General features: G+C 37.3%; 1 protein-coding gene across 1 annotated transcript in view; it reads left to right on the forward strand.

The window, feature by feature from the left end:
• LOC105450371 (homeobox protein GBX-2) overlaps nucleotides 1-5,914 on the forward strand; it is an 18,825-nt gene extending 12,911 nt beyond the window's left edge. Inside the window, exons 3-4 of the mRNA XM_011690166.1 lie at nucleotides 3,866-4,179; nucleotides 5,447-5,914. Of these exons, the coding sequence (XP_011688468.1) occupies nucleotides 3,866-4,179; nucleotides 5,447-5,914 (782 nt within the window). The remainder of the gene's footprint in view (nucleotides 1-3,865; nucleotides 4,180-5,446) is intronic.
• Nucleotides 5,915-12,514: the final 6,600 nt, after the last annotated feature.

Consider the following 12,514-nt stretch of genomic DNA (forward strand, 5'->3'; position numbering starts at 1 on the left):
AGGTTTTTATCTGTTTTCGAAATTCTTCTGTTAGAAATTTCTCTTGTTTGTTCCGATAATTTGAAATAAATCTTCATAAAATGTTTTCTCGAAATAAATCTTCCCAAGGAGACAGACAACGGTCGATCTCGTTGGGTCGATGTTTGTTCACCAATTGATGACCAATAAGCTTTATTTTATTCTAAGTCCCTTATCTAACGTTTGCGAACGGAGAAATCGTGGAGTCCACCGGACGTAACAGAGATCTTTAATATATTAATTATTATATCTATATAAAGATATATTAAAAATTCAAATTTCTCCCTCTCCCTCTCTCTCTCTCCTTCCTTCTCTTTCTCTCCTAAACAAAAAGAAAATATCGGAAATCAGCTGACAAACAAGCAATTGATAAAATGGAAACAGGAGAATTAAATAGATTGCGAAAATTAATCAGACATGAACGACCGGTGATTCACCGGCGGTGAATCGGCGATGAAGATCGTTAAATGATTTGATTTCCGGCTGCTCCGTCATTGACAGATTTCAATAATTGCCATTTGCCAGCGATTAAATAAAACATGAGCTCTCCGGTACATGCCAACTATTTTCACCGATTATTATTATGCACGACGAATCAATAATATTTTAATATTACTTTGGATACAGATACCAGCAGCTTTTCGTGGGGTGAAATCGATAAAGATGCCGCGACCCAATTAATCTGTTGCGTGTTCGTATAATTGGCTGATAAATTTGCAACTTAATCGATTAGAGTAAGCAAATTACTCTACTTTTCGAAAGTTAAACGACTTCATGTATTATTATTCTCTTAATTGTTGTACCACAATAGAAATTTTTCCATACACATCTCCGTTAGAATATCTGCAAGATTTAATGTTGCAAAAAATCGCTTTTAACGCAAATTAAAAGTTAATATTCTTTTTACAATATTTTCCATTTAATCAACCATTTAAATTAGAAAAATAAAATTTGTGATGCGCGATTTAAATTATATATTAAATTAATATTAGGATGTATTTCATTGAACCCTACTTGATTCTTTGTCTTTGTATCAGAGATTTCTTTGTCTCGATTGAAAAAAAACTGAATCTTTCTCTATGCTCGTATCACATGCTCATTCACTAAACTTTTGTCGCCTTCTCGCTATATACTCGCTATAAGAGTCAAATTAATTGCTTTGCAGCTTCAAAGAAAACAAAATGATTCCAATGTCTTGTTTAAGTTTCGGGTTATAGCCTCGCTCCAAATAACTCTATTCGCTTAGAAAAGTACGACTTTAAAAAAGCCTCGCCGCGCCGAAGCGGCCGCTAAACGAGGATGTAACGACATCGTTCTCGCGCGATCGATCGATCCGCACGCTCGATTCCGCCGCGAAGTGTAAAGACGGCGGGCAGGGGACAACGCCCGTGCACGCTCGCGGAAGCGTTCCGCACGCCTAATCGAAACCCTCTGAATAAATCAACACGAGACCGGAGAGTGCATCAAACCGCGGCGGCGGGCGACGCGGAGAAAAGTTGCGCCGCTACCCGTAAGCGCGCGGCCCGCGCGAACTTCGGGATAAGAAAGACGCGAATCGCGGCCGATGAATAAATCAGGCTGACCATAGCCGAGTTGACCGTTGACAACGAACTTTAGCAGGAAATAATGCGCCCGCAAATAACGACCGCGCGGCTCTTGATCATGCGACCTGGCCACGTTGCGGTGGGAAAAGTTGTGCTGATCACGTGCGGTGACTCGAGAAAATACAACGCGCGAGAAGAAGCCTATACAACTCTATTTATATCATTTCCAAGAGAGACGTGTATTACAACGTTTATAAGTTTCAATTCACGTTAATTTATCTCGGTTGGATCTTTCATGTCTGCCATAATATTTTTTCAAATAGCGCATTTACAATTTACATATATCACGCGTTAGTATTACTAATGCGCTTTATTTTAACAAATTTAATAAATATAGACTGTGCTATTTATCGATTTCGAAACTATTACAGAGAAACAAATTAATTAGTTCTCTTTATTTGGAAAACCCTTTTGGAAATTCCTGAGGTATTTTTGGCTCGAAATGAAGTTGTCGTTCAGTTTTCTTTATATAAAAGTTTTTTTTTTCCAATGTCGATACCAAAAGTAATCTTCGATAAATGTTTTTCCCTCGTGGACATTTGTTGACGCAAATTTCCGTTCCCATCCCGTCGACCGTCGAATCAGTCGAACGCGAGCCATTCGAGTGGAACTTATAACCGCGCTGTAGAGGAATAATTTTCAATAAATAATGAACCGACGGAGTCATCAAACTCGGTGGTAACTTTGTTTCGTATCTCGGTGCATATTGCATGCCGCGCTCGACTGTCTCGCGGATGAAGGGGGAAAAAAACGCTGTACGGGAAATTACGAGAACGGGAAAACGTTCGCTGACGATCGAAGAACGCAACTTTTATGAAGGAACGACCAATCTGCTCCGCATATTAAATAGCCGCCGGGCTATACATACCGCGGCGATGTTCTCCCGATAGCGATAAACTCCGTTGATGACTTAATGTCGCGAAAGTTAGCCGTGGATTTCAATCCTCGGAATTGTGTGCAGTTTTATCTGACGACTATACATTTCGAATATTGAATGCAATTGTTATTTCGCTCTTATACAAGCTTCGTTTATGCATTTAATCGCGGTAATAATGTTTTAATTCGAGAAACGAATTATATTTTTCATTACTCACGCTTACAAGGAGCAATTGAACAATGCACATGACTAACGGAATGTATAAACGTAATCAATTTTACTAAACACTTCACGGAAAGAACAATTTTGCTGAATCCAGATCTGAAAATAACTTTTGTTCAATAATCAAAATAATTTTGTGCGATAGTCGAAATGATTGCTAGAATGTAAAACGTTTTATAGTAATGCTTATCAGTTTCAACATTCCAACAAATTATTTTGATGATTCAACAAAAAATTATTTTCAGATCTGTTTTCAGCAAAATTTTTAGACCTTTCAACAAAATCGTTCTTTCCGTGTTGGATTGAGTAAAAAGGGATTTCGTATTTTTAAGTCAAATTATTTCAGGTTTTAAAAGAGAGAAACACATAGTCAAGCATGTGATTCATAACGGTCTTTTGAGATACGTTTTATCTCTGCGATCTCTCGTGTCGTATAATATTGGTCAATCATTGTACACGGAAAGAACGATTTTGTTGAACCGCTTAAAAATTTTACTAAAAACAGATCTGAAAATAATTTTTTATTGAATCATTAAAATAATTTGTTGGAATGTTAAAACTGATAAGCATTGCTATAAAACGTTTTGATATTCTATCAATTATTTTGACTTTCGCACAAAATTATTTTGATTATTGAACAAAAATTATTTTCAGATCTGGATTCAGCAAAATTGTTCTTTTCGTGTATATACTGATTTGATCGTCAACGAAAAGAACGGTTTTGCTGGAAGGTCTAAAAATTTTGCTGACAAGATACAGATCTGAAAGTAATTCTTGTTGGATCATTAAAATAATTTTATTGGAAAGTCAAAAATGGTAAACATTGCTAAAAATGTTTTAATATTTTAGCAATCAGTTTGACTTTCCAACAAAATTATTTTGATGGTTCAACAAGAATTAGAATATTTTCAAATCTGTACACATTTTACTGAAGCAGCAAAATCGTTCTTTTCGTGCATCAACGGCCTATATACTTACAAGCGCTCATCACATGTTGTCTCACCAGCACGAAGTTTCGCAAATCATCATTTCCTTTTCAAATATATTCTCTGTTACATTATGTTTTATTCTATTAATTATAGAATTTTATGCGCAAACGAAAGAAAGATTGTCAGGTGTTTCATAATATAATTATATGTCCCAGGCTCTGAGAACGGCCGTGCATCAGCCGAGAGCGACGAAGAGGGTGGCGGAGCCGCAGGTTCCGGCGAGGGTCACGACGTTTCCGACGGCGTCGTCAGCGGCGTCGGCAATGCCGCCGCAAGTCCTAGCAGGCCTTTAGAGAACGGACAGAATTCGTCAGCATCGGGTGCCGGTGGCAACAAAGCTCGCCGGCGACGTACCGCGTTTACTTCGGAACAGCTGCTCGAGCTGGAGCGCGAATTCCACGCCAAGAAGTACCTGAGCCTAACGGAGCGCTCGCACATAGCGCACGCGTTGAAACTGTCGGAGGTGCAGGTCAGTGCCAAACTAACGCGATAATCAATCAGTTGTACAGAACTTAATATCGAGAGTTAAATCATATATGTTTTTTTTTTAATTAAAACTTACAAAACAAGTTAAGATCTTGAAAAAGAAACCGAACATTGCAATTCTAAGAAAGAGAATTCATTTGTATAGAAATATTAAAATTTATTAATACTATAGAACTATCAAAGCAATTAAAACGATTGGTTTGTAATTTTTTTAAATTGTTCAAATTTATATTGCATTTTTCTGCAATTTTCTATAATATTTTGAATTGTAATATATACATAATGATTAAATTGATTAATTTGCTTTTCCTCCTTCATTCTTTTTTGTTAATATATACACGGAAAGAACGATTTTGTTGAAAGATCTAAAAATTTTGCTAAAAACAGATCTGAAAATAATTTTTTATTAAATTATCAAAATAATTTGTTGGAATGTTAAAACTGATAAGTATTGCTATAAAACGTTTTGATATTCTAGCAATCATTTTGACTTTTGCACAAAATAATTTTGACTATTGAACAAAAATTATTTTCAGATTTGGATTCAGCAAAATTGTTCTTTCCGTGTACATATAGAGTATACTGGTACGTATTAAAGCCGTTATACACTGATGCAAATGTAAAGTGTAAATATTTTGAAAATATTTTATAACAAATACAATAAAGTGATATTGGGGATTGTGATTTAAACCGTTTTTATATTTATATTAAACACATATTCTTATATCAATTTGTGTACAATGGCTTTAATGTGATGTGTATCCAACCGAATTCGCTATACCCCCCAAAAATTTTTATCCTTATCCCTTTTGAATCTAGAAGATTTTTTCTCATATTCAGCCTTAAAAAGATATTTTAAAATGTATATAAGAATATCGTATAATTCTTGGTCACAGTCTTGATAATTCATACGTCTACTTTTTTATAGACGAATACGCGTTCTAGAGAAAGATGCTTCATGATTAAGATTTTTTCATAAAGAAAATGCTAAGAATTCCTCGCTTATATAAGTACAATTTATTTTTTAGGTGTAATATACTTAAATAATAGAAATTAATCATCGGTATAGTTTTAATATTATATACAATAAAATTAGATGACCAGTGTTACAAGCTCGAATTTCCTTAAATGCATTTTAGTTCCTTTATTTGTCACACCCACATGTGTATGTATATTGAATAACTCTTTTCCTTCCTTTCTATCAAGCGAGCTTACATAACTTTAAAATCAATGATACAACTCTGGCGCAGGTGAAGATCTGGTTCCAGAACCGACGTGCCAAATGGAAACGGGTGAAGGCCGGGCTGAGCGGCGGCGGCGTCGGCGTCGGTTCGGCGGCGGCGGCGGCCATGACGCCATCCGGCGCTTCTGGCCGCCACAACGGTGTCACGGGGCAGCACGCTTCCGCTACCAGAATCGTGGTGCCGATACCGGTGCACGTGAGCCGTTTGGCGGTCAGGTCGCATCACCATCACCTGGAGAAGTGCGCGAGGGCGCCGCGCGCGAGACCGACGCCGCCCTCGGGCGAGGGTGGGTCCTCGGGAGCGGCGTCGGTGCTGGGCGATGCCCTGGGACTAGTGAATACATCAGTGAGTCTGACGGGTCAGGTGCAGCCGCCTCTGGGCGCCGGCATGGGGGTGGAGATCGGGGTCGGGGGTGGTCTGAGGGCCTTCGCGGTGCCGGCGCATCGAGCCGGTCTCGGCTCCTCCGGGAGGTAGTGAACGTCGTGGACGATGAACTTGGATATCCGACGGTGGGACACGAAAGGAACAGATGGAGGTGTAGATCGATAATCGGTGTGTAACGCGCGCGTGATATGATGAAGTCGAGTTCTCGTTATGTATAATTGAATGTATAGTGTCGATCAAAGGTTTAAAAGCAGCTGTGACAAATGTGAAACATTATAAGAAGATAAACATAAACCTTCTCTTTGTCTCGCATAACTTTTTTTCCTATTACAAGCTGTATGTTGCTCACTGAGACAATTAAGAGAGTAATGATCATTGAACAATTTTTTTTTTAAGTCAGATCATTGCGTGTAGTCATTTCAAGATCTATTAGCATTCTCTCTGCTTAATTCTCTTTTTCTCGATTCAAATCTTCTGAATACGCGAAAATCCCGAATACACCTTGATGAATTCGATATCTTAAGGGGGGAGCCTGATTTAGCACGCTGAAAAATTAGATGATTTTTGAAAATTTTTTTTTAGAAAACTACAACCAATTCTTTTAAACTTTATAGGGTAATTTCTTATACTATTAAACTAAGAAAAAATATTTTTTTTGCCAGAAAAAAAGTATTTATTATGCAAGTAATAATAACTTTTTATTCGGCACGTCGACGAGCGGCGTGCAATGTAGCGTCGCTTGTATTTGTCTGAAATAAAAAATCCAAAAAGATTATTGTTTATTAAAAATTTACGCAACTGAGCCTATTTTTAAAGAAAATAATGCGAAATTGTGAAAATCGTGACACTTGGAAAAAAAGGTAGCGATTTTGATAAAAAATTTTTCGTGTTTATTATGCAATAAAAATTATTTAATTAAATAATATTATTATAAACTGTGGTTCAAGTTATTAGGGAAGTATTTGTGCAGATGTGTGCAAAGGCCCAAGTCAATCGAATGAATAGTTTTTGAGTTATCTTGTACGCCGCCAAACACGCATCACCGCCGAATAAATGTTGTTATTACTTGCATAATAAATACTTTTTTTGGCAAAAAATATATATTTTTGTTAATAGTATAAGAAATTACTTTATAAAGTTCAAAAGGATTGGTTGAATAGTATCCTAAAAAAAAATTCCAAAAGAGTCACCTAATTTTTCAGCGTGCTAAACCAGGCGCAGGGCTCCCCCCTTTAAGCGCAATTGAGCCTTTTCTAAAGCGAGGGTTCCGACTTCTCGGAGCGCGCACTGTAAATAGCAAGTCCTGGAAGTTTGTAAATATATACACGTACACGTATAGATAGTAAACTTCGCATAAACACCGTAGCTTGTACTTGCTGTAGATAGTTTACGTTTAAGCAGTGGGTTTCAGCTTGGCGGGGGCAACTATTACGTGGCAGCGAATATCGCGTATTGATCAGCCGTGCGATCATTCCAGCTGCACTTACACCGGCGAAACATTACAATATATGAGGCGGAAGCGCACAAAATGTCGGACTATAGACTTGCATACGTTGTAATATCGTGTCGGCAATAAAACGTGCGACTGTAATCCGAAATATATATCGTTTGTGCCTCCTATATTATACCTTATATATTGCCCACCCGGCACAACTGTGACTGTACGATCAAGGAGGACCGGCTCGTTAGAAAAGCGGCACTCTTACACACATAGCCTCTCGGTATACTCAAAAATGTTTACATAGTAAGGAAAGTTTATACGAATTGTATTGTTGCAATAAAATCGGAAAAGCATATAACTGAGCTTTGAAGATCGAGTGCTAGACTCGTAAATGATCCGTCGGAGACGCATTTTAGCGTACAAGATCTCTGAAAATCTGCAACGTGACGTAACGAATTTTAAATCAGGAGGTTGGATTCCCAGATTATTGACAGCATTATTGACGTAACGGGCTTTGAATAATAGATTCCGTATTCCAAGTTGGTTTGTCGATCTTCGACTCTGCCGACTCGGTCGATGGCGGAGATCGCCTAATCGAGAGGGCTCCCGCGTTTGCCTTGTTTTGACAATTTCGTCGCGGTTCTCGAGGGGGGACCGGCCGCCCCGGGTCGACTCATCGGGCGCTTCCAGTGCTCCCACGGGATCACCTCGTCGTCGTCCCAAATCGGCGGATTGCGCATTTTCGCAGGCTGCGCGGCGCGTGCGGGCCCCGAGCCCCCGCTCTGAAAGGGATCCACGACCGAAATCGAGGCCCCCCCTTTCCTTCGTTCACCTCGTAGGCGTGACCCCATATGCCGGGGTTCGGCCGGACCGCTGCAACTGTAGGACGATACACGATGCAAAACACGTCAATGTGTCAGCCGGCTAATTCGATTTAGCCTCCTTTGACTCGGGACAGCCGTGACTTTTGATGCGGAAACGCGATGGAAATACGCCGAGCGCCGAGTCTCTCCCGGCGCGGTAATCGATGACAGGTGATCTTTTCTGTTTAGGTAAGTAACGAGAACACGTAAATAATACGTAACATCAACGAGAGCTACCAAATTTAATAATCATGCATTTTTTTCTTAATATATTGATATTTTTTAAGACAATAATAAATATTGTAAAGTTTTCTTTTTTTAACACTACGATTTTTTCTTTACAATATATTATGAAAGATCTGTAGGAGATCATAAAAATAAGAACATATATACAACGGCATAAACATTATACTTGTACATTCCGTATCATAATGAAATATATAATCTTACCATTTCTAGATTCATGCAACATATTGCTGCATAATAAAAAAATAAATCATATCTGAGACGACAATATAAAGTAACAGTATAATAGTGTATTAGCTATAAATTTTAGTCTCTTAAAACCAAAGAATACTTGAAAATAAAACAAGTTACGATAAAGATAATCTCAATAAAATAACTTTTCTGTATTTTTTTTTTGCGAAATACATATCTTTCGTAAATAATAATATTCAACAAGAATGTTAGAATGATACAGAAGAAGATGATGAGAGATGGAAAAAAAACGAAAGATTGTCGGCGATGGTTGCAAGGGGGGGTTAAGGGGGCTCAAAGGAGCAAAGTGGGAGAGGGAGAAGAGGGGGGATCGGGATCGTATACAGTGTACACAATGGCAAGGCAGAGTGCATTACGGTTAATACACGAAAAGGACCGGCGCGGTCGTTTAGCCGGCGATCTCGGCAGTTACTGCGCCTCGCGCGAGGGATAAATCATCTCTTCCGACGCAGCCACGCCTACCCGGAGGACGCGGAAAGAGCGATTCTCCCCTATAGAGCGTGGTAACGTACGACGGGCGGTGGACGGCGACGTTACCACGTCCTTTGCGGTCGATGAGAACGAGCCGACGGTTTCCGGGAGAGGCGGAAAACTAATAATCGTGCCGCGGACGCGCTCCGGAAGGCGATCCCGAGATTGCGGCGGTGACAGCGGCCTCGACTGCATCATCGTCGCAAAGGACAAATTAGTCGATCGAGGACACTCTGCGAGCTTATCGATGATAGGGGGAACAAATGTATCAATTTTTGAACTCGATCGCTTTCTAACGTTACATTTATAATGTTTTGAAGTAAAAATATTTAAATTTCTTCAATATTTAAAGAACATTAGAACTCTAACAAGAGATCTTTTTGAGATATTCAAGAAATTCACAAAAGCCACTCAATGAGAAAGTAATTATATTAAGAAAAATTATGGTATAAAAATGTCTGATCAATTTATTAAGCAATTTTACATAAAATTTTTATTCCTTTCTTAATATATGTTTTTTATTTCTAGTTATAAAAAAAATTATATTATATTACTTCTTTATTGCAAAAATTGATAGTTTCAATGATTGCATGTTTGGAAGATACTGAAGATATTAAAAGAAGAACTACTAATAACTTGATCATTGATGATATGATAATATGTAAAGTATTCCAAATTTCTAATTAAATTTAGTCCAATAGTTTCATATTTTTTGTTCATTTTCAAACATATATAATCTTTATATTAAACACTTAAATAATCTCTAATATATAAATTTATATATCCTTAATATTTAATATATATTAAATATATTTGAAAATTCGGTTATATTACACAAATACAGATATAGAGAGAAACTAAATCACAAAATCAAATTATCACTTAAAAGAGGTTTGAAATTTATTTCAGGAATAAGAATGTATTATTATAACCGCACTAAATAAATCACTGATGACACTATGGTATAATATTTTCTCATTTAAGAATAATCTGGAAATATCATTTGAAGAAAAGATTATGAAAATATATAAACTTAGCTATTTGATACCTTTGTAATAATTCCACATGAACAAAAAAATTTCAAATTATTATTTTTGTTATTTATTTAATTTTATATCACGCGTAGCACGCTTGCATGCGCGCACGCAGTTTTTGTTTGTGTCTTTTTCTCATCAACTCAAATATACTGTAATTGAATTAAACTACAATCCCCTATGATTATTCGCTGGCATTAAACCGTTCGTTACCGGCGAGCGTAAGACTGAAAGGAACGTTTTAATCGGCGCGTTCGCCATGGGCGTGTCGCAGAGTCAACCGCGGGAGAATAACGCGGTCTATTTCCCACACTCGTTGCCGCGGCCAAGAGGAGAGATTTTCCCATTTTTCCCGAAAGGGCCGTGAAATTGAGCGGACAAATCGCGGCACGAGAGAGCGTAGCGAATGCCCTCTTATGCTGCTACGGGCGTCTGTCGAATGTCGTTCTATCCGTACTTGATACAGTTTTCTTCATATTCCTCGAACAATTGCAATAAAATTTTTAGCAGCATTAAACTGGATCTAATGAATTATCTTATGAATTTCCAATTTCTCACTACTGATTACCTTGATTATAATTTAAATAATTTATTATTTACAAATTTGTATTATTTTATCAAAAACGATCAATTTTATGCCTTTAATTAAATTTAGAATTAATCTCTCGCAATCAGAAATAAATCTAAAATTATATAAATGTTCCTTTTTATCGTAGAAAACATCGAGTAGAAAGTACTATAGAAATACTTCATCGGGCGTTGAAATCGCCAAATTCTGACATGTGAACTGTAAATTCTATCTTCAATTTATATTTCGGATCAATACTTGAACAGTTTATTTGATACTATATGTGGCCTCTATGATAGTATTATATTATTATGTCATATTCAAATTTTTACAAAAAATTAAACTAAACATGACTTTATATAGTACAATTTTAAACATAAAATACATTATTATATTTTTTATTTTTTGTTACCCATTATCTGTTTTTCATCTTTTATTTTTGCTCATTCCTGATTAATCATTTTCCGGTGTGTATTTAAGGATTCAATAACCATTCAGGATATTAATATTAAACTTCATATTGTCAATATAGAATATAAATCGATCTGAATTTGTCTATATGAGTCACATGATCCTTGTTCTTCAAAATTGGATTAATTTATACTTCCTGTTTTTCTTATTTTTATCGCTTGTTCTTTTTCCTTTGACCTCAATCGATCATTTAATGCATTTAACCGTCTCAAGCCGTCAATGCAAAATTATTCTCAAGCTGAATTTGCAGATATAAAAAAAGAATAGTAATCAACGTAACAGAAAACACACAATGCTGATCAAAAAGGATTACCGCGAATAGAGTTACATTATGTGTCGAACGATTAAAGTAATTTCCGGTAGTCGCAGAAACTCGAGATTCTTTTGAAGAAAAATTCGCTATTTTCGTGCTATAACATAACGAAGTGTTCTCCCGTCTATATCTTGCCGAATAATTTTATCGCGTTCACATGATTACTTTACACGCTGCTGCATTTAACGATATGGCATACAAAATTGCAAGCATGCAGCTTTACCATATCACATGTCGTATATTATCGCATTACTGCTGCATCACGGAATACGTGAATTAATCAGGAATACAATGCAAATCGCAGAAACCGATCGTAAAAATTAATTTCGAGTAATTGAATAAGATATAACTGTTAGGAACTCACATCGAAGTCACGATTTATTATGTCTCGCTTATTTGTTTTATTGACAACCGCTCTAAATCAATTATTAGATTAGATAAACAAGAAAGACACATTCGAAACTAACGCATAAGCATACTTGCACATAATTATGCAACGTGACGTTTTTATATTAAATATAGTTCAACAAATCATTTGCTCTGCAAAAAATGTAATTTATCCTATTATTTACTACTTTGTACATACAACACAGGTCAGACACTACACCGGTCAATAATTGAAAGAGGATTTAAAAAGTGAGATAACAGTCGTTTTATACTTTATGCAATTATCCTCGTCGGCAAGCGGTAATTCAAAATAAAAATTCAAGGAGAGACGAAAGGAAGAATAGGAGAAGGAGGAGGAGGAGAAGAAGGAAAGAAATTTTGAAGAGGACGGTACTGCCAAAAGGAGAAACTAAGGTAAGGAAGCAAGTCGAGGGGGTGACGCAGAAGAGAACCGAGGGGGACGAACAGGGCATTCCGGCGACGGGGGCACGGGGGAGCGGGAGGGGAGAGAGTTTAATGTTCCCCTCCAGTGGGTGACTCGAGGGTGTAATTGCCGTAGTGGGCGGAACGGAGCGAGCATAGCGCCAATGGGCGTGGTTCGCTGATTACACCGCGTTGATACTGATATCCTGGGCTACCAGCGG

Source organism: Wasmannia auropunctata, unplaced genomic scaffold (genome assembly GCF_000956235.1).
Source record: "Wasmannia auropunctata unplaced genomic scaffold, wasmannia.A_1.0 LD336062.1, whole genome shotgun sequence".
NCBI lineage: Eukaryota > Metazoa > Arthropoda > Insecta > Hymenoptera > Formicidae > Wasmannia > Wasmannia auropunctata.